Here is a 21,214-nt window from a genome sequence, read left to right on the forward strand (position 1 = left end):
AACTGGCTGAAGCCAAACAAATAGTATGTTTTCATATGCCTACATGGACGTTTCAAGGAGTGATCTGGATCCTTTGCCTGCGAATCACTTCTGGCAAACCAATAAACCCCTGTGCTTTTCCCCCCACTTCTCCCTTGCCCCACCTCTCTTTTTGCATCCATACCCCCGCCAGAGTTTAAACAGCAATAAAAGCTGGTCTGCTATCTGGCTGGTACAGATATTCTAACTGTAATTTATTTCTTGAACTGGATTATAGCTCAAAATGTATTAAAAGTTTCAGTCATCTGGAGCTACCACTTTTCAGACATTTTAATTTTTCTTCATGGACTGAGCCACCTAATTGGCTTGTTTCCATCCCTCAGATAGACTCCACAGCCCATGACTGGCTCCTCTGAGAGCCCAGCTTGGCTTCCTCTTGCACAGAAGGATGAAGTGTCAACTTTCCTCATACCATCTGAAAATAAATCTTAGGTTTAACTCTCTTGGCCCTCTTTTACAGCAGTTTGGTTGCATAAAGAAAAATGGGGCACTTAACGAAAGTTGAGCTTCAGTATTTTATAAATAATAAAAATACAAAATGTACAGTACTGAAGGAACATGAGTGGGCTTTTCCAGAAAGTTGGTAAACAACAGTCAAGCAGAGAGTCATGTACTAAATGACTTGGTTGGCCACTTTGGACTCAGATTCTTCATGTGAAAAACAGAACTAGTCATTTTGTTTTATCATACAAGCATTGTTTGAAGTGTTCTTCTTTGAATTGGCCATGTTTCTCCCAGATGAGACAGAGGCTTCTTAGGAAAGCTCAAATAGAAGATCTCATTGTTTGGCTTGGGGATCTGCCTCCACATACAGGCTTTTAGGGGACAGAATAAGTTGTGTGCCATCTGAGTAGCAAAGGAGAGAGCTTGCCCTGAACCCTGCTAATTAGGAAAGAATTACTTCCACCCTGTCCCGTCTTTTATGACGAGGATCAATTTATTCACACATAATAACCACCCCACTTTCAATAGTATTTGATACCCACCAACAGCATGATGACCAAAGAACCTATTTGGAAGAGAAAGTGATGTACGTTGAAATGATATATATATATATATAAAGTGGCCAAAGGTATAATAATAATAATAATAATAATGTTGGTATTTGTTAAGCACTTACTATGTGCCAAGCATTGTTCTAAGTGCTGAAGTTTTAGCATTTATTGAGCACTCACTGGGTGCAGGTGCACTGTGCTAAACACTTAGTAAATTCAAAACGAAGAAGAGTCACATTCCCTGCCCACAAGGAGCTTGCAACCAAGTGCAGGGAGGCAGGTATAAAAATATTTCCAAATAAGGATATTAAAAAGAATAATGGACGGTACAGTTGAATAAACATATATTAGTGAGTTTTGAGGATGGGTGTAGATAAGTCCTACTAAAGGTTGTTGAGTTTAAACAACTTGGGCTGCAGGAAATTAATCAGAGAACTCTAGTTGGAGGATTTGGGGTTGATTTCAGGAGGCCTTTGAAAATGGCTGGAGTTCGGAGTGGGGAAGATGGCCGTGTTCTCTCTAGACTGTAAGTTTATCATGGGCAGTGAATGTGTCTGTTATATTGTTATGCTGTACTCTCTCAAGCTCTCAGTACAGTGCTCTGCATACAGTAAATGCTCAATAAATACGATTGACTGATTGACTGTCAGATTTGGGGAGGAAATTCCAAGTCAGAAGAACAGCGTGAGCAAAGGGATGGAGGTGGGAGAGTCAAGAGCAAGGTACAGTTATAAAGTCAAGATGGGAGGAATGAAAAGAGTGGAGTCGGTATGTACGGTGGGGTGAGTTGGTGGACAGCCTTGAAACCAATTGTGAGGAGTTTATCCTTGATGCTGAGAGACACAGAAAGCCGGTGTAGGGTTCTAAAGGTTGGAAAGATGATGGCCTAGTACCGCTTCAAGATGACCTGTGCAATAGTATAGTTTGGGCGTATAGTATAGTTTGGCAGATGGGAGAGGTGGGAGGCATAGAACCAGTGAGAAGGCTGAATCAATGGTCTTGCTGTGATATAACCAAAACTTCTACTGGGGTAGAAGCTATCTGGGTGGACAGAAAAGACCTAATCTGGGAGATATTGGGTAGGAAGAACTGGCAGGATTAGGCAGTAGGTTAAATATGAGAGTTGAAGAACAGCAAAGAGTCGAGGATAACGCAGAGGTGTTGTGGGCCTCCAGAACAAGGAACGTGGTGGTATTATCGACTGAGGTGGAAAAGTTAGGAGGAGGAGTGGGTTTAGCGGGAAAGATACATAGTTGTGTTTGAGACATGTTGAGTCAGGTACTGATGGAACTTCTAGGTAGAGATGGCTTGGAAGCAAGAGGAGATGCAGAATTGCAAGTTACATGAGAGATTAGGACTAACTAGGTAGATTTAGTCATTGTCACTGAAACCATTTGAGTGGATGAGCCACCTGAGAGGAGTGTAGATCAAGAAGAGTAGGCAGCCCAACCCAGCGTCTTGTAGGACATCTACAGGAAGAAGATGAAAGAAGAAGAGGATCCTGAGAAAGTAGCCAGAGATAGGAGGACAAGGTTAGTACCGTGAGAGTAAAACTGAGGCCTGGTAGTGTTTCGAGGAGGAGGGAGTGATCCACTTTCAGTGGCAGCAGAGGTCAAGGAGGATCAGCTTTTGGATTTGATTATAAGGAAGCCAAGAGATCTCAGAATTCTTGCTGTTGGAAGCTCACACAGTAATTCAACCTAATGTCCTGTGATAGTGGAAGAGTCATAACCCAAACAAAGTCCTATGCAGGGAGGCAACCAAGAGCATTGGTCTCCTGATCGCTGAAGAAGGGTCAGGGCCATTTGGCAACTCCACGAGTGTCTGAGCAGCCCTATTTAGGAATCCAGTGTTCCCCTTAAATGGGGAAGAGGTTTGAAAAAGTTCTATAAAATTTGCAAACTGCCCCCAAATCCTGACTGATTAGCTTTTTCTTGTGAGATGCAGCCAGCAGCTGCAATTGCAGATGAGCATAATGCATCCGTCTTCTCTGCCCCACTCAAATCCATGGTAAACGATCATCACCAGTAACCATGGGAAGCATCGTGGCTTAATGGATAGAGCACAAGCCTGAGAGTCAAAAGGATCAGTGTTCTAATGTTGGCTGCGCCACATTTCTGCTTAACTTCTCTGTGCCTCAATTACCTCACCTGTAAAATGGGGATTAAGAGTGTGATCCCCATGTGGGACAGGGACTGTGTCCAACCTGATTAACTTCTATCTACCCCAGTGCTTAAAACACATAGCAAGCGCTTTACAAGTTCCATAATTATTATTAACATTATCATCAAAAACAAAGGGTAACCAAATACCATAGACATTTCAAAAGGGTGGAGCAAGAGATAACACATAAACGTGGATGTGAATAGAAGAGTTTATTGCAATAGTTGAATCTTGTGAAGATACCCTTTGGCACTCAGTTCTTATATTATCCAAAGCCTAACACTTGACAGGCCAAAATAGGTGTTGAATCACCGTTAGTCCTTTAGTTTTCAAAGGGATACAACTCGACCGTTAATGACTTCGTTATGAACTCCTGTTGAATTCTGGGCCATTCATGTAATCCTGCTGTACCTTAGTATCTGGCATCTCTTTAACTGAATGGGGAAATGATATTTTTGCCAAAGGACCCAAGGAGTATGGGAACAAGGTGCTCTAAGCATACAATCCAATAAGCCCATGTTTAAATGACGCCGATCCTCAGTATTCTCATGTGAATCAGCTGGTCTGAGGAGTCAAAAAGATTCTTCTCTTTCTGTGCCCTGTACCTTCTTGGCTGTCTGTACTAGCCTGCCTGTAAGGTTCTTCTCACTGCTAAGTGGACATTGAGAAAACAGCTCAAATAGGAATAAAATATCTTCCACCTCTCCTCTTTCCCCTTCCATTTTGGTTCAGCTCTCTTAACTGGACACCTAGAAATGAGGTGAATTAAAGATACAAAATATCAATAGCTTATACCCCTCTTCTGAAACACACTTTTCTTCTTCCCTTCGAATTAGCTTTCCCAAGTCAGCACATTAGGCAAACCTGCTGTGTTATGGTAGGTTGGGACTGAAGAGATTTTTAATTGTTAAAGAAACAGTTAAAATTACCGGATTGCCTATTTCAAATCCTTTGGGACCAATAGTCCTAAATATCATCTTGCCATTTTGGACAAGGGACACTCACCCCTTCAAACCATTCCTGTTCTCTTCAGCAATATTGTATGATACTAATGCTTAGTCGACTTCAAAGCAGTTGGTTAATGTTAATTGATGTTGAGCATGGCTAGCTCTAGAGAAGAGATGAGAGGGTTAACTCCTTTTGGTTTTGCCCTTTGACCATTCCAGGATGGGAAGCATGATGAAATACTTTTTCAAAGTATTCAGTGGAAACACATCATACATAATTGGAGGAAAATAGAATAAATCAAAGCTTTTTCTTTTTTTGTCTGGTAATTCATAATTGAAACCACATTGTGGTTTAGGATTGATATTTTTTAAAAAAAACAACCAAGGAAATCTCTCTCCATTGTGGCAAGAGCAGGTACAGATTTTCAGTGCCAGGTATTAGAAAGAAGACTTTCTGTTTGGCTACATTCTCTGCTCCTTTGTGCTGCTTTTCTCGTCTTTTTCATCAGTCAAGTATCCTAAATTAAACCGAACGTGGTTTGACTCAAATGCCTAATGGACTGATTAGAATATAGTGAAAAAGAAATCAAAAATTGGAATGAAAAAACCCCAATTTGAGCAGGTAAAGGGCAGTTAGTTTGAGAATTACCTTGAGAAATTTCAGTAATGCTTAGTTTATCTTGTATGTGAGTTGAGGACTTTCAGTCAGTCAGTCATATTTACACACTTACTGTGTGTAGAGCACTGTGCTAAGCACTTTTGGGAGAGTACAATATAACAGTTGGTGGACACATCCCCAGCCCACAAGGAACTTATGGTCTAGAGCGGAGTTAGTTACTTAATCAGTTGTAATCAGTTACTTAGCCAGTTTTAAGCCAGTGACTTAATCTACTTCCCCAGTCACAAGCCTTAATTCACTGTTCCAAATCAGTCTAGGTGAATATTCAGTTACAGTATGCACAGCCCAGAGTGTCTCCAAGAAAGACCATTTTGTCATCATCTGGGCTGTGTTTTCAATTCCATGTACTCAGGGTAGTGAATCTGGGCTAGTAAACAGTTTGGAATCAGCACTGTTCGAATTAAAACAACCGCCAAGGGGACTGTGGCAATGCAATATGCAGATTCCCTTGCCAGTGGAAACTTGGTGAACTCAGGTTTGCCACAAGCAAGACAGTGGGTTGGGTTTGAATCCACTTAAAAGAATTTTTACACATCTGACTTCAGTAATAACCTCCCATTTCCTTTCATTTTGAACACCTTGGCCTCATCCTTCCTTACTGTCTGCTGAGAATTAGGTCAGACACGAGGCCCTCGTAGAGCGAGCAACATGAGCTAGCTGTTCGGAAGCTGGCACCGTGACCTGACAACTGGTTATAGTGGATCACTTTTATGTGATAGCAATCTATCAATCTTGGGGTTTGTAGCTTCTGTAATGAATACTTACTTGAGGGAGGGGGGTTGGGAGCGAGGGGAAGGGGGTGTCGGGCTTGCCTTTTCCATAACCAAATGTCAACACTTTGTCAGAGTGATGGACGACCCCGCTGTTGGTATCTCTTCTTCCTCTTTGAGGAATTCCGTAGCACCGGCTCTTTCCCATCATGCCCTCGAAGACCAAAATACGTGAATTGATTGTCTCCCTGTTTGGATCTCTCTCCTTACTGTGAGCTTGTGGATGAAGCTTCCTGATTTCATGCCCTCCCTGCCTTAATGGGGATTTAATCAGGATGGAATTGAGTTAATTGTGCTATTGTTTTCCTTTTTCCATGGCAGAAGTCAAAGTCTTGAGTAAATTATGGAGGCTTAAATTTGCACGATTTCCTGCAGAAAGTGGGGTCAAGAGGTCTCAGACTGTAGACACTCTCTTCAATCAGCCAGTAGGGGGTCAGCTCTTAATGGTACTTCAGAGGTGATTAAATGCCCTTTTGAAATATTCCCCTCATTGAGAGTGTTTTGGTTGGTTGTGCGCTCTGTGACTCCCCTCCACTTTCGTTCAACCCTCCCTCTGCAGAATGCCCTTTTTTTCTTAGCATTCATGTTGGGACATATATATGACTCAAACATTGCTTTTCTCCCAACTGTCATAATCTGATAAGACAGTGGCATAGTTGCTATTTGTAGGAGGATAACACCAATCAGGATCAGTAATCCATTAATTAATCAGAATCTCTTACCTTTTCTGGGGAGATCTGGGCGGGGGGGGGCAGGGAATGTAAAATAATAATAATAATGATGGCATTTGTTAAGTGCTTACTATGTGCAAAGCACTGTTCTAAGCGCTGGGGAGGATACAAGGTGATCAGGTTGTCCCACGTGGGACTCACAGTCTTAATCCCCATTTTACAGATGAGGTAACTGAGGCACAGAGAAATGCAGTGACTTGCCCAAAGTCACACGGTTGACAAGTGGCGGAGTCGGGATTTGAACCCATGACCTCTGACTCCCAAGCCCGGGCTCTTTCCACTGAGCCACGCTGCTTCCCTAAAAGCTACATTTGCGTCTCCACTCTTATGATAAAATGATGCTATTGAGAAAGTAAATGCCCCAGAAAACCAAATGACGCTCGTAGAGATGATTACTGAATAATGGCCACTAGTGTTTAACTTGGAAAGAGGTGTGATTTTTGGAACTAAGGGTAATTTGTTGGGATGAACCAAGGCTCAGTAAGAAAATTGTGCTTGGCACCATCATTCACCCGTTATTAATATAAATTAACCAAGTTCCCTGCTTTATCAAAATGTATCAAGATTGTCATGGAAGTGATCCTTTCAGTCATCTCCCCTCTGATTTGCATGAAGGACTGACTCTTCCCAGATTTACTCTAGTTGTTTTTCCAAGCCCCTCAACTGGGCGTGGTGGTTTGGTGGATGATTGGGCTGAGACGTACTAAATCAAGAGATTAAGACTTTCTTTAGCCATACAAAAGGTCACTGTATTTGTTGAATGTACACAACATACCCTGCTATTTTGAATCATTGAAGCAAAGGTCACATGGGAAAAGGGCTAAGATAACCAAAACTTCGGAGCTAAAAAAAAAATCCTAAAAGTCATCCCTCCGTGGATTATCATTCCTCCGTGGATTATCGTTTGAGTCAAAAAGTGATAAATTGGCATAGAAAATAGAGTTTAGAGTGCTCAGTTTACAGAGAATGCTTCCCCTGTTAAGTAACCACTGCGTGGGTGCCCCCGGGGTGCAAAGCACTGTAGAGTTAAAGGGTTTATGAAATTACTGCCTTTATTCTAACAGATGTAGACAGCATTACATTGCAGTTCCGATTCTGCTTTGGCTCAGGAAGATGCAATCTAGTGGGTGATTTCCCCCACCCCCCATGTCTATCAATGGTGAAAGACTTGCATTCACCCCTTGATTTGAGGGTGTCAAACACCTCTTTGCAGGGGTCATCCGAAAGGGTCACCTTTCAGCTGCTGAAATTTGGCCATCAAGTACCGAACTCCACCCCTGAATCCTTCAGAGGAATTAATCCACACTGGCAGCTCAGGTGGCAGGCCCGGAAGGGCCGTCTCTGGGCCCAGCTGGGTGCTTCCGGGAGAGTCCTTTGAAACTTCAGGCCTGGCCTGTGAGTCAAACCAAGATGCAGAAAAGTGAGTCTGGCTGAAGTAGAAGAAAAGTGGCTTTTCCCTTCATCCCCTTTCCATTGCATGCTTCCTCAGAAATCTTGCTAGAGGGCCCATGGCCCCAGCAATAATGATGGACATGGAACAGTTGCATAAATGTGGCACCTCACATGGCTGCAGAAGTTTGCCTCCTCCCCAAGGAATGAAGCATCCAGGGACGAGGGTAAGTCACTTCACTTCTCTGGGCTTCAGTTACCTCATCTGTAAAATGGGGATTAAGATTGTGAGCCCTATGCGGGGCAGGGGCTGTGTATCACTACTCTTCCCAGATTTCCTCTCAGTTGTTTTTCCAAGCCACAAAGATTGGGACTACCTTAGTCTGATAATTCAGGCTTGGGCCCCTGATATCATCTAGACAGCCAAAATGAATTTTGCAAAACTGAAAAATGCCTGAATCACACGATCAGAGTTTAGACTAAACTCTATTGTTATTGTTGAGTTTAACTTGTACTAAGACCCACTGCAGGATGTAGTACAGTTCCTGGCACATAGTAAGCACTTAAATACCATTATCCCTCTAGATTGTGAGCCTGTTGTGGGAAGGGAATGTCACAGTTTATTGTTGTGTTGTACTTTTCCAAACATAGTATAGTGCTCTGCATACAGTTAGTGCTTAGTAAATACAGTTGAATGAATGAATGAATGAATGTGTGAAACATCCCACTTGAGAGACTCACTTAGAAAACAACTGGGGCATGGGAGAGTCCCTCAAACCTCCCTAGTTTTTGAGATTCCTACAGATCAGGAATGGCCTAACTCAGAATTATCCTACTCAAAATACTTAGGGTTTTGAAAGTACCAGATAATTACCTCACATCTTTGCAATATTGTCAGTGAGCTTTGGGATTCAGCTGAACAATTGCCAGTGAGGCAGAGGGGACTACTGGTGTGGGGAAGAGGGAGTAAGGGGTGGAAGAGTAAATTGGTACTTTATCTCACCCTTGCCCTGTTCTGAATTGGTCAGACTTTATTTGCCTCTCACTATGCTATCACTGACAGTTGTATGTGTGCCGAGGACTTGGATGATAGGATGTTTTGTAGAGAACCTTATGTGAAAGACCTGGTGTTTTTCAAAAAAGGAGGCTTCGTGTGACCAGTTATTCAAAAATAATTCTAGAACTATCAGAGAACTGAGTTTGTGGAAGGTGAATTTATTTTGTTTCATAACTCTTAGCAGTCTCGGTTACTTTGAGAAATGATAGCACTCAAGTCCACCACACCTGAATATTATAACTGAGATGCAGGGGAAATATCTAAAAGATTGGGACTACCTTAGTCTCATCATTAAGGTTTGGGCCCTTGCTATCATCCAGACAGCCAAAATGAGTTTTTCAAAACTTAAAAATGCCTGAATCACACCATCGGAGTTTAGACTAAACTCTATTGTTATTGTTGTTTCACTTGTACTCAAGACCCTCTCATTAACAATTAGTTGTCTCCTCTAGGCTAGACTTCCTCTAAGACATTAGCTAGAACTTGTCTCATAATAATAATAGTAATAATAGTGATTATAGAATTTGTTAAGCACTTAGTATGTGCCAAGTGCTGGGGTAGATACAGTATATACAGATTGGTTAGAGTTCCTGGCCCACGTGTGGTTCACAGTTTAAGTAGGAGGGAGAACAGATACTGAATCCCCATTTTACAGATGAGGAAACTGAGGCCTAGAGAAGTTAAATGACTTACCCAAGGTCATACAGCAGGCAAGTGCCTGAGCTGGGATCAGAACCCAGGTCCTCTGATGCCCAGGCCCAAGCTCTTTCCACTAGGCCAAAGCAGGAGGTGGTGGCTTGAGGGCCTGGCTATTATTGTTTTAATTTGCCTTTTCAAACGTGTACAATTGTGCTTTGTTGTTTTGTGTTTCTGTAGCTCATTTAAAAGCCTTGGCAGTCACTTATAAGGCTTTCAGTCCTTTTCCTCCAAGCCAGGCTCCTGAACAGACCCTGACCTTTCCAGCCCCACCTACAAAAGCCATGTGCATGTCAGCAGGCTCCCTTCTCTGCTTCCTCTTGGTTTTCTGTCCTTGCTCTGAACGTGGGGGCCTGGAGGGAAAAAGCTGAGCACCTCAGACCCCAGAACAGGATTGGCACCCACAATGAGAACCGAGCTGCGTGCCATATGTCTTGCCAGCCGATCTGGCTCCCTTTGCCTGGCAACTCCTTGAAATCAGAGCCCTTGAGTCTTACAAGGGGCGCCCCACTTAAAATTCCAGTGGAATGATTTTCTGAAATCGATCTTTGCATCTTTCAGGGAAATTTTCTCCCCCTCTCTTTAATGGAGTAACTGTATTTGGAGGGTTGTTCTTTTTTTTTGTTTCTTTAAAGAACAAACCTAGTTTTGTTGGAGTTTTAATATTTTCTCCTTCTGTTAGTGAAAGTATTTACAGTATTTTGTTTATGTGCCCACTTTGTGTCAGCATTATATATTTGGTGTGTTTCATTCCATTTCCCCCCTTAAACTGTGGCATTTCCAATTGGGCTTTACCTCATTGAGCCAAATTTGACTATAAAGGATAAAGGGCCTTCAGCAGGCCCAAGCTTTAGAGAAGTTAGGATAAATGAACTGCAAACTTCCCATAATCCGTTCTTTCTGCCCACCTCCCTCTAGAAGTCCTTGAGATTTTTCACTCTTTCTTTTTCCTTTAGAGTGATCTTTCCCAGAACTGAGGTATAGGGATCTTTAGCAGGGCATTTGTGGTTTAAGCAAAATTCTCCTCGAGCACCCTCATTTTCATCTCCAGACTCAGCCCTGTGTGTGAGAGAAAGGGAGATTTCTGTAGAAAAATTGAAAGAAGTTTCATGAAATCATATCAGCTGTCATCGCTATTTTGTTTTGAAGCCCCTTAAAGGAAACTGTGAGAGAATTGGGAGGTAAAGAATTTAAGCAGTCAAGGAAAAATGAGCTGAATTATTTCAAGTAGTTGTGGAGTGGACCAGATAAAAAACCCCAGCAACACAGAATAGATCTTTGGGCCCATATTTGCTCAAATATTGCTCCTTCAGAAATTTTGTTTTACTTCCTGAATTTCCACTTCTCTTTCATATTTAAGCAGTTATGGTTTTAAGTTCATGCTTTCTCCTAATTTGTTATGTAATATATAACTATTACCTTTTAATATACACCCCCAAGGTGGTTAGAAATCAGTGGGAGGTAAATGATTTAGGTATTTTGTTCATACATTTTAGGAGTCCCTAAAGAAATGTAAGACAGAAATTCACAGAAGAAAAAAATTCATTCTCAGATGATTCCTGAGTGGTAGTGATTTTGTGGGAGGGAAGATTTATGTATCATATTCTTAGACTGAAAGGGTTAGTATCACCAGTCACTTTTTACCGAAAGCTATATGGGTGGGAATTGATACATCAGGAGTGTTGATTCTAGAATATTAAAAGCCGAAGACCTAGGTTGTTAAGAAGTGTGACTCCCCCACAAAAAACAGATCCACATCGTAACCCCCAGTAGCCATGGGCTAAATAGCCCATCTCTTCCTATCTCTGGTCCTTCATCTTTATCGTAACCCGGACCTATCCCTTACCGTTAGCGATCAATGTTGTCTGTGTTTAGTGTTAGATTTTTGAGCATCTCAGGTTTCGGGCTTCTACTCCCTGTTGGTCAGTTGCAGTTGAATAGCAATAACTTGCTCATCAGGAACGTTAGGGTATTTTCTTTCAACATTGTGCATCATCAAAGAGGTCTGTCCTCTAGGATGTGAGCGGGCGAGAAGGGTACGTGGGCACTGGGGGTGGGCAGGGAGCCCCTCTCTCTCGAAGATTTGATGGTGAGGAAGAGACCCGTTGTCAGAATTGTGTCTTGACTCTATATTATTTGTTCTTCTACAGAAATGGAGCAGCGTGAACAATCCCCTGTTCCTCCCACTTATCCCACCACAGTCCCAGGGCTTCACGGCAATCGTCCTAACCTACGACCGGGTGGAGAGCCTTTTTAGGGTCATCACCGAGGTATCGAAGGTGCCAAGCCTCTCCAAGCTGCTCGTCGTCTGGAACAACCAGAACAAAAACCCCCCAGAAGGTAAGAACGAGAAAGGGAAGTTGAGTTTGTGGTGAACAGGCTGGGCTTGCATTTAACTTGATTCAGCCTGGGGGCTAACTAAAGAGCTGTGGATCCCCCTTTGCTGTACCTGTAATGTAACTTATTGCAACTTAAGTTATGTAAGTAGGGGTGTCATAAGAGTGCACACAAAAAGGATCTTTGCAGAAGTTTGTAGGATGAATGAGAAGCAAGTCACTTCACTTCTCTGTGCCTCAGCTCCCTCATCTGTAAAATGGGGATGAAGACTGTGAGCCCCCGTGGGACAACCTGATAACCTTGTAACTTCCCCAGCACTTAGAACAGTGCTTTGCACATAGTAAGTGCTTAATAAATGCCATTATTATTATTATTATTATTATTATTAATGTGGATGCCAAGCATGCAGTGGGGAGACCAGTGACCCTCTCCATTGCTATAGAGCCTCTGCATCCCCTTGCCCCCCAACCCAGGCACCCCCCCACCATGTCCCTCTATATCCAAGTGTTGATTCTAAACTATGGGACCCATCTACAGGAGCCAAGGCAGAGGGAGTCTGATTATTTAAAAATCAAAGTGAGAAGCGGCTTAGCCTCATGGAAAGAGCATGGACCTGGGTTCTTTAATTTATCATTAGTAATTATAATGTTTGTAATTAATTATGATATTTGTTAAGCGCTTATTATGTGCCAGGCACTGTACTAGGCATTGAGGTGGATAGTGGAAAGAGCCCGGGCTTGGGAGTCAGAGGTCGTGGGTTCTAATCCCGACTCCACCACTTGTCTGCTGTGTAACCTTGGGCACTTCTCTGTGCCTCAGTTCCCTCCTCTGTAAAATGGGGATTAAGACTGTGAGACCCATGTGGGACAACCTGATTACCTTGTATCTACCCCAGTGCTTGGCACATAGAAAGCACTTAATACCACCATTATTATTATTATTATTACAAGCAAATCAGGTTGGACACAATTTCTGTCCCATATGGGGCTCACAATCTCAATCCCCATTTTACAGATGAGGTAACTGAGGCTCAGAGAAATGAAGTGACTTCCCCAAGGTCACATATCAGACAAGGATGGCGACAGAATTAGAACCCATGACCTACTGATTCCCAGGCCCATGCACTATGCACTACGCCGTGCTCTTTCAGTTCTAATTCCAGCTCCACCACTTGTCTCCCTAGGCAAGTCACATAACTTCTTTGCCGCAGTTACCTCATCTGTATAATGGAAATTCAGACTGCAAGCCCCATGTGGGACATGGACTGTGTCCAATCTGATTATCTTGTGTCTACCCCAGCACTTAGTACATTTCCTTGGCACATAGTAAGCACTTAACAAATACCATAAAATAACAAAAAAAATAAGATGAATAGCCACCTAAGTTCCAGTTTACTTAAGATATGTTAACATTGCACACCCAAGTGAGCTGACTGCGTTCGTGTCCTCGGTGGTGGGATACCATTCCCCATGAAGGCTTCACCAAAGTCCCATTGTTCGCTGAACCAGATGAGACAAATATCAAACATGGGCAAAGGCCATGAGTCACCTGGAAATCCCCACCCCGCTGGGCTCTAGCCAGTTGGACACGGAACCCTGTACTCCAGCTGAGGTCTGCCCAAGAGAAGCAGGATGACCTAGTGGAGTTACGAGGACCTGGGTTCTAATTCTGACTGCCACTTGCCTGCTGTGTGACCTGGATCAAGTCAATTAACTTTTCTGTGCCTTAGTTTCTTCATCTGTAAAATGGGGATTAAAAACCTGCTCTCCCTCCCCCTTAGACTGTGAGCCTCATGTGGGATAGGGAATATGTCCGACCTGATTATCTTGTATCCAGCCCAGTGCTTAGAACAGTGCTTGACACATGGTAAAACACTTAACAGGTACCACAATTATTATTATATCTACCACAATGCTTAGTTAGTACAGTGGTACACAGTGATAAACACTGAAGCACATAACATACTATTACTACTAATTTGGAAGCGACCCCGAGTTGAACCAGCAGTGGCCTACTAGATTGCAGCAGCAGTGGCGTAGGTGTCACTTCAAGAGTTGTCAGCAGTGAACTAGGCTGTCAGCAGTCCAGAGCCACCGCTTATATCCGACAGAGCCCCTCAAAAGTGAAGCTTGGGCTCACTTCGGTTCAGTGGCATCCCCAGACCTTTACTCAAAACACCTACAGTCACAGGGCTGAAGGGACGTCAGAAAAGTAGCCAGTCCTCTCCCTCCTGGATTCCTCTTGGTGCTGGCCTGACACAGGCCTGACCCTGCAGAGCTGTAGTTTCCATGTGTCCACTTAAACCAGGGCCCATTGAGTACATTGTAGTTGGAGGTTAGTGAAGGCTTAGGAAACACCAGGCAGATCAGAGCAGCTATCAGGAATTTAGACTGTAGGGATCCCAGATGAGTATTTACATAAAAACCCAGTTTAAAGCACATTCATTTTGTAGGGAATTTTGTTTCCTTATCTATACTCCAATTTTGTCTGGGCCTTCCGAAAGGGGCAGTGGAATCTCTGACTGAGAAGTTCAGGAGGGCATACCCCGCTTTGGTTCCTCAGGTACCGCTCTATGAAATTAGTACTCCCTGTAGCCTGCCACTGGCCTTCTTTTAATTGCTTGGTTCCCCGCCGCCTCTCTCCTTCCCTTTTGTTTATTTTTAACACTTTGAGCACTCTAATCTCCTGCCGAACTGCCAAGGGAGGGCCCATTTGATTAATTGGATTTGTTTTTAATTCGGACTCATAGAGTACGTACCACCTGCATTTAGTTTCTCATTTGGTCTGTCTAATACTGATTCTAATCCTGGAGACTTCAAAGCTTCTGCCATTTTCAGCCTATTAAAGCCAGGAAGTTCCTGATGGATTAGAGCAAAGAATGAGTTTGATGTTTGTAATGTGCACCACTGTCACCGATAAGGTCTAGTTTATTGCCCCACGGTAGTATCTGCACTTTTATGGCTCTTCTCTTTTAATTGATTATAGTAAATCTGGCTCGGTCGATCCCTTAAAGCAGCCAATGGTGGATTTCTGGTCCGAGCTGGAGGAGAAGCATAGTTTTGAGTGTATGAGGCAATCCATCTAGTTTCCCTGCTCCGAGAAGATTCCTTACTTCCTGATGGAAGTGTTTTTAAAAGTTCTGGCTAATAGGGTCTCACTGCCAGAGAGAGGTTATTATTTCTCTTAGGATCTTGGAGAGAGTGGATTGATTCAACGGGACATCTTCTATTTTCTGAAGGGCTCTGTTCTATGAAATTCCTCAGCACTGGAGAACAGCTGCAGTTTTAATTGTCAATATTAGTATTATTATGGTATTTGTTAGGTGCTGAATGTGTTTCAAGCACTGTTCTAAGTGCTGCGATAGATGTGAGTTCATCAGGTTGGATACAGTCATTGTTCCATATAGAGCTCATGGTATAAGTAGGTAGGAGAACATCTCAGTGGAAAGAGCCCGAGCTTTGGAGTCAGAGGTCACGGGTTCAAATTCCAGCTCCACCAATTGTCAGCTGTGTGACTTTGGACAAGTCACTTAACTTCTCTGTGCCTCAGTTACCTCATCTGTAAAATAGGGATTAAGACTGTGAGCCCCATGTGGGACAACCTGATCACCTTGTATCCTCCCCAGTGCTTAGAACAGTGCTTTGCACATAGTTAGTGCTTATCAAGTACCATCATCATCATTATTATTATTACTTTACAGTTGAAGAAACTGAGGCACAGGAAAGTTAAGTGGCTTGCCCAAGGTCACTTTTTTAAGAAGTGATTTTTAAAGTAGTTTTTCCCTTCTCCATTCATGAGTGTAAGATTTGTCTGATTTTCTCTGTGGTGGTTTTCTTTAACCATTGTACAGCCATGAGAGGTATTCTTAAGTGATCCTGTCATGTAAATGACTGAGCATGCTGGGATCCACGGTAATCTTATGACTCTTGTTGTCCACCAGATTAACCCTAACACATCCACATACCCTTCTCAGGCACACACACCCATCCTAGAAATCATTTTAAAACAGTTTTTCACTTAAACTGACTGGGTTCTTCTGTCCTTGGTGGTGAGTCCTCAAGGTAGTAGTAGATACATCCAGAACTGGAAATAATTTCTATTCTGCTCCCTCCAAGATCTTGGCATCTACACTGGAATTTAGGATTAAATGTGATTTACTAATTTGGTCTTTTTACTTCTGGCAAGCATCAGGGGAGATGGTGGAACGTTTCGTTTTCCCCCTATTTCTTTATGTATTTGTGTCCATAGCAGAGCTCTAGGAAACAGCAGAATTGTCTGATTGATGTAGAGTTATGTATCTTATCAAGTCTTTTTCTGTAGAGATTTTTATGTAATGAAATGCAGAGATAGTTGTTAATTGTAAGTATGTGTGGATTTGATTTTATAAATTTTTATACTCGAGGGGACAAATGCTCTTCATGCAGCGAGGCCTGTATTTTGACACATTTAAAAATAGATCTTTTTCCTTTTCTTTTCTTTTTTTTTTTTTTAACCCAACAGCAGCTTTTAGACCCATGGTGTTGGCTCTGGAGATGTGGTTGTTTTGCCGGAACATGAGCCATGTTTAATCTTCAGTAGGGTGTTTGTTCAGTTGGTAAATGGGGCTGTCAGCTCTCACCCTTGTGCCAGAAAATGCATCTGATTTTTCATGTACAGCATTAGTAATAAAAAAAATTGAGTCCAAGGCTTTGAAATATTAGAGGCAAAAGTGATGTTTTTCACTTTCTCTACATTTACGAAAATAAATATTGTGGTTAACGTGTCTGCTGCCGGGAGTATTGGTGTAGGCAGAAATGTTTGCTTTCTGTTTTTTTTCTTTTCACTCTTCCACTCGACCAAATACTTTCTTCTTTCAGTTACATTTATGTCTAAACTGCTGGGTTTGAAGTTTAAGTAAATAGGATAGGCAATAGAAATTTCCACCAGACTTTCATCACATTGGCTTTGAGTTATGTCAGAAGAAATGGAAGATTACTCCTCCCCATTATCGCTTCTCATTCCCAAACCCGATGACTACAGAGAGTGTTTGCTTGGGACTCCGGCCCTAGACCAGAGGAAACCGTCAGGGAGCACATTTCAGATATGTTCTAATCAGGTCCTGTGTTTGAGTTGTTTTAAAGGGTGAGGTTGGAAAGGCCTCAGAAGGTCCAGGTTTTCAGTCCAGGTTATGGCTACTGGATGCTGGGAGGAGTCGAGACCAATAGGGACTCCAGGGAAAGTGGAATTACTTTTGGTTTGGGGGGAAGAAAGGAGCCACATCCTGGCATCAGCTCAGGTGTTAAATGCTGCTGTCTCCGGCTTGGCATTCCAAGCATGCTTTAAGCAACCTGGTCCCTACTAGAAGGGTATGTGATTGGCAACAGCACGAGAAGCTAAGACTGTTTCTTGGGCCTGAGGTTTTGCTTGTGTTGAAGCTTTGGATGATGGACCTAGGGTCACCATCAGTCAACTTGAACACTTTTTAGCAACTTAGCCAAGTTGGAGAAAAATTTCATTAGATCACACATCTCTGTTGGCATTTGGCGTGGAGAAAACAGTTCATCAATGTACTTAGTCTTTTTTGTCTGTTTTGGACCGACACAACCAGTTCTTTTTCCCTTTGAACTGAAGGTAGCAGCTCAGAGTGTGTGAAGTTATCGAGCCGTCCTGCCCTGCTGTTTATTTTTCATAAAGTCAGCAGTGTGTTTGAGAAACCATATTTTCTGGATTACTCTTGGCAAATGGAGGATGACATTTCTATTTCGTTTGCTGCTACTTCACAGAAAGATGTGAGAGCTACAAGGGCGAGCTGTTTTCATTTCAGATGGGGAAAGGAGGAAGAGATAGAGGGAATGAATTCAGAGCATAGGATTAAGAAGTACAAACCCAGTTGCTAAAACTCCAGCATCGACACTCGTTCACTCTCTGGCATGTGGCTACCACATAGCTCTTCTCGAAGTAAGATGGTCAACTTCTGGGACAGCAGAGAATTTCTCTGAAAACCTGGAAGTGCTTCCCACATTGTTATTATTTGACTGTGGGAAATGTTTCTTCATCAGTGTCTTCATGGCCCAGCTGACGAGGCCTGGTTGAGCCTCGCTTGTTCAGCTAGAGCCTGAAATCCAAATTCATTTTATAAAAACGCCACCTGGAGAGATCTCTACTTCCTTTTTATTATGCTCCAGACTTATGCTTCCACTTCATTCTTGGTGTGCTATTTGATGTCCCCAACCTCAGAGATATGTAATCGTAGGTCTCGACGGCAGACAGAAGCCCGGTGCGGACAGCCTGTGGCGCTTTTATCATTAGGGTGCAGAGGTCCTCGATTGGGTGGTCTGATTAGTTTCTCTCATGTGTCTGGCCTTCCCCCTTTAGATTGTGAATCCCTTTTGGTGTAGGGGGAGTATCTTAATGTCCAGTTGTTCTTCTCAGTGCATAATGGAGAGGAAACATGGCCCTAACAGATCATGAGCCCGGAAATCTGGGGGCTTGGCTTCTAGTCCTTGCTCTGCCGTTTGGCTGCTGTGTGACCTTGGGCAAGTCATTTCACTTCTGTGCCTCACTTTCCACATATATAAAATGGGGTTTAAATACCAGTTCTCCCTCCTCCATAGACTCTGAGTCCTACGTGGGACAGGGACTGTGTCCCATCCGATAATCTTGTCTCTACCTGAGTGCTTAGGACAGTGTTTGACACATGTGCTAAACACTTAAGAAATGCCGTTATTATTATTAGCCCATTATAAGCACCTAATAAATGACTGCGAATGATGACTCAACATCATTATCAGCAGCCACAGCAGCATTACAGAGTCGTCTGCTGGTTTGAGAAGCTTTGATTTCAACACCATTCATTCACCTCTGTCAATGCACCCAATTCTCTTGTAAGGCAAGAGTTGCAGCCATGCAAAACCCCACATGGAAGAAATCACTCCCAGTAGTTGTCACAGTGTCTGACTCTGCACACATGAACACAAGCATACCATGGTATCAGAAGAAACTGTTTGTAGGCATGTGAGGAGGTGTCCACTGAGAGGACTCCTGGGCAAGTTTTCCTGCATGTGGGGTTTTGCAAGAACTTGATTTTCATGCTAGAGAAGAACTGTATTGGCCAAAAGTGAAGGGCAAACAGGCTTGCATTATTGGACCGACTTTCCATCCATCAATCAATCATTATACTTATTGAGCTCTTCTTGTGGGCCAAGAACTTGGGAGGGTACAGTACAATAGAGTTGGTAGGTACAATCCCTGATGTCCAGGAGCTTACAGTCTAGTGGGAGAAGCAGACATTAAAATAAAGTACAGGCGGGGAAATGGGAGAGTATAGGGATATGTGCATAAGTGGTGTGGTGCTGAGGGTGGGGTCAATATCAAAGTGCTTAAAGGGTATGGACCCAAGTGCATAGGTGATGCAGAAAGGATGGCGAGAGGGTGGACAAATGAGAGGTCAGTTAGAAAAGATTCTTGGAAGAGATATAGTTTTAGTAGGGTTTTGAAGATGGGGTGAGTGGAGGACTGTCAGGTATGAAGTGGGTGGAAGTTCCAGGCTGGAGAGAAGCCATGAGCAGGGGCTTGACAGCAAGAGAGCTGAACTTGAGGTTCATTAAGTAGGTTTGTGTTAGAGGAGCGAAGTGTTCAGGCTGTGTTGAGCGAGGTGAAAGCATATGTCAGGGAAGGACTAGGAGTACTTTAACTTCATCAAATAGAGGAAGTGCTGTTGCATGGGGGGAACTAAGAAGTCCCCCAAAGTACATTCTCGTAAGTGGTAACGTCTTTCACCTGAAAGGAATTGATGGAGAAACTGGGAATCCAGCTTGGGCCTCTGACTCCTTGTAATGTTGATAATAAGCTTCCAGACCACCAAGTCGAAAACCATTTGGCCAAAGCTGTTTTCTTACTCCCTAGACCAATCTCAAAGCAGGAAATTGCAACGATTACTTTTGCAATAAATTTCACGATTTATTCCATCTTTTTTTTTTCAGGCCCCACACTCCATCTACTTCAGCCTCCTCCTTCCCACCCAAATCCACTGCTATAAATTGAAGACTAGGCAGGGTAGTTAGGACAGATTTGTTCTGTTTTCAGGGGACTTGTCTTCAGTATAACATTGGGATATCTGGACATAACCAAAGGGAAAACCTGCTTGCTGTTTGACTGTAATACCGTATGCAAAGCTAAAAAAAAACAGCTGGCAGGGGCAAATATGTGTACTTAACAATAGTAGCCAAAGCCAAATGGGTTTTTTTGTTGGAAACAGAGGAGCAGACTGTCTGTTGTCCTGGAGTCCCAGTGGTCCCATGGGACTGTCCTGGTGCTGCCTTCTTTATTGATTAATATGTGTACTTGCTGTGGTGTTAACGGTTTGGTGGTTGGTAAGGACAGGGACTCTGCTTTTATTTGGAAGTGTCAGTGGGAAGCAGGAGCCAGGAGGGATAGCTCTGGGAAGATTACTAAATTTTCACAGCATTGTACCAGGTCACTGTCAACATAGTAATTATCTCATGCTTGAAGAACTCTTTGAAGATGTAAGCTGGCATAAAAGTTCAACTATTGTTATTACTAGTATAATTAAAATAGCCCTCAGATTCCAGCCCCATTTCCAGCTTGGCTTTTCAATCTTTTGTTTGACACCTTCCCCAAAGATACTCCTTTGGGAATTGAAACTTTTTCTCAGCTCCGCCACTGATTTTATATTAATTTTGGCCATATTACTTGAACCCTGAAGTTTAGTTTACCCATGTGCAAAACACTGTAATGGTACCCGCTGGCTGTGGGGATGAATAATGACCACTTTCATCTGTGCTCTTCTGAGGTGAAAAGTGCTATATGTGCACATGTTTTGCAAAGGAAATCTGCGCTGAACAACTTTAGTTGTTTTATAGCTGAATGGGGAGTGATTTGAGGGTTAGGACAGGAGGAGGAGGCAAAGATTTATTAATTCCATGCTGGAAAGCAGCTCAGCTCAGTGGAAAGAGCTAGGGCTTGGGCTTGAGTCAGAAGTCGTGGGTTCTAATCCTTGCTCCATTACTTGTCACCTGTGTGACTTTGGGCAAGTCACTTAACTTCTCTGAGCCTCAGTTACCTCATCTGTAAAATGGGTATTAAGACTGTGAGCCCCACGTGGGACAACCTGATCACCTTGTGTCCCCCCGCAGCGCTTAGAACAGTACTTCACACATAGTAAGTGCTTAACAAATGCCATCATCATTATTATTATCGTTATTATTATTAATTTAAGGAAGCTTGTTTAGGGCTTGCTGAATTGAAAGTGAAATCTTGAGATTTGCTTCTAGGTGGAACATTGGAGATTGAACTCTGAATTTAAAGTGGGGAAAAGGAAGCTATAAACAGTTAAAATTGTGTAGTACTGGTAGATTATTTCTACTGAGGTGACTAGACTCAGCATAGTAGAAAGGACACATCTCCAGCAAT

General features: G+C 42.9%; 1 protein-coding gene across 1 annotated transcript in view; it reads left to right on the top strand.

The window, feature by feature from the left end:
- Positions 1–21,214, top strand: part of EXT2 (exostosin glycosyltransferase 2) — a 145,912-nt gene that overhangs the window by 87,436 nt on the left and 37,262 nt on the right. The window contains exon 9 of the mRNA XM_038764274.1: positions 11,617–11,806. Coding sequence (XP_038620202.1) covers positions 11,617–11,806 — 190 coding nt within the window. The remainder of the gene's footprint in view (positions 1–11,616; positions 11,807–21,214) is intronic.

This window comes from Tachyglossus aculeatus, chromosome 22 (assembly GCF_015852505.1).
Source record: "Tachyglossus aculeatus isolate mTacAcu1 chromosome 22, mTacAcu1.pri, whole genome shotgun sequence".
NCBI classification, from domain to species: Eukaryota; Metazoa; Chordata; class Mammalia; order Monotremata; family Tachyglossidae; genus Tachyglossus; species Tachyglossus aculeatus.